Source organism: Otolemur garnettii, unplaced genomic scaffold, assembly GCF_000181295.1.
Source record: "Otolemur garnettii isolate 467f Iridium unplaced genomic scaffold, OtoGar3 scaffold00008, whole genome shotgun sequence".
Taxonomy (NCBI): Eukaryota; Metazoa; Chordata; class Mammalia; order Primates; family Galagidae; genus Otolemur; species Otolemur garnettii.
Window position 1 is genome coordinate 16,953,740 of NW_003852403.1, and position 1,158 is coordinate 16,954,897.

The window sequence follows — 1,158 nt, forward strand, 5'->3', positions numbered from 1 at the left end:
GTAGTCCCAGCTACTTGAGAGGCAGAGGCAGGAGAATTGCTTGAGTCCAGGAATTGGAGATTGCTGTGAGCTGTGATACCAGGGTACTCTACCAGGGTGACAGCTTGAGGCTGTCTCAAAAAAAAAAAAAAAATCTCATAATTCACTTACATAGTACTATGTACTGTTTTAGTGCTAACAACATAACTTCACAGTGGGAAAAACTTGAAGACAATTTTACAAAGTGATTCTTCACTTACTGGGTTGTTTTCCAGTTGATACTGTTTTATACTTCTGTCAGTTACATTACTTTTGGTTTCATTGGGTTTTCATCACTGCTATAATACTTAGAGCATTACTAATGATAGGGAACATTTCTCTACTTTGTTTTCAGGTATGACAGCAGTTGTCTGTACTTACCCTCTTGACATGGTTAGAGTTCGCCTAGCATTCCAGGTGAAAGGGGAACACACCTATACAGGAATTATTCATGCATTCAAAACAATTTATGCAAAGGTATTCATCTTTCTCATCTATAACATGTCCTTTTATGTCTGGGAAAATATTTTGTATGTTATCTAAATAATTATTCTTTTATTTGTAATTGCTGATATATAGTATTAATAATAACAACTATGAAAGTATATCTTTGTTTTTCAGGGTAGGTCCTAAAGTAACTTTTCCATTATAAAATGTGCTTTTGTTCTTTGATGTTTATCATAATGAGCACAATGTAATCTTTCTTCTAATTTTCCTTCACTGAAAAGGAAGGTGGTTTCCTTGGATTTTACAGAGGCCTGATGCCTACTATATTGGGAATGGCTCCATATGCAGGTATGTTTCAAATTTGGCTGAATCCTAATTTATTTGTTTCGAATATTTCACCAGTTTTTTTATGAAATGATGCTGTCTGAAAAAGTACTTTTAACTAGGAAATGATGAAGATAAAATTATGATCCATACATGCTGATACAATATCTTGTATGTAAAGATGACTTGTTGTGTACAATGAATAGACATTGTACATTTGTATCTTTTTTCTGCTGCTTCTTTTTTTTGAGACAAAGCCTCAAGCTGTCCCCCTGGGTAGAGTGCTGTGGCATAGCTCACAGCAACCTCCAACTCCTGGGCTCAAGCGAGTCTCCTGCCTCCGCCTCCCAAGTTGCTGGGACCACAGGC

General features: G+C 36.3%; 1 protein-coding gene across 1 annotated transcript in view; it reads left to right on the forward strand.

Moving 5' to 3' along the window:
* The window catches only part of SLC25A16 (solute carrier family 25 member 16), a 54,527-nt gene that overhangs the window by 35,693 nt on the left and 17,676 nt on the right, over positions 1 to 1,158 (forward strand). Inside the window, exons 5-6 of the mRNA XM_003783612.3 lie at positions 374 to 495; positions 747 to 813. Of these exons, the coding sequence (XP_003783660.1) occupies positions 374 to 495; positions 747 to 813 (189 nt within the window). The remainder of the gene's footprint in view (positions 1 to 373; positions 496 to 746; positions 814 to 1,158) is intronic.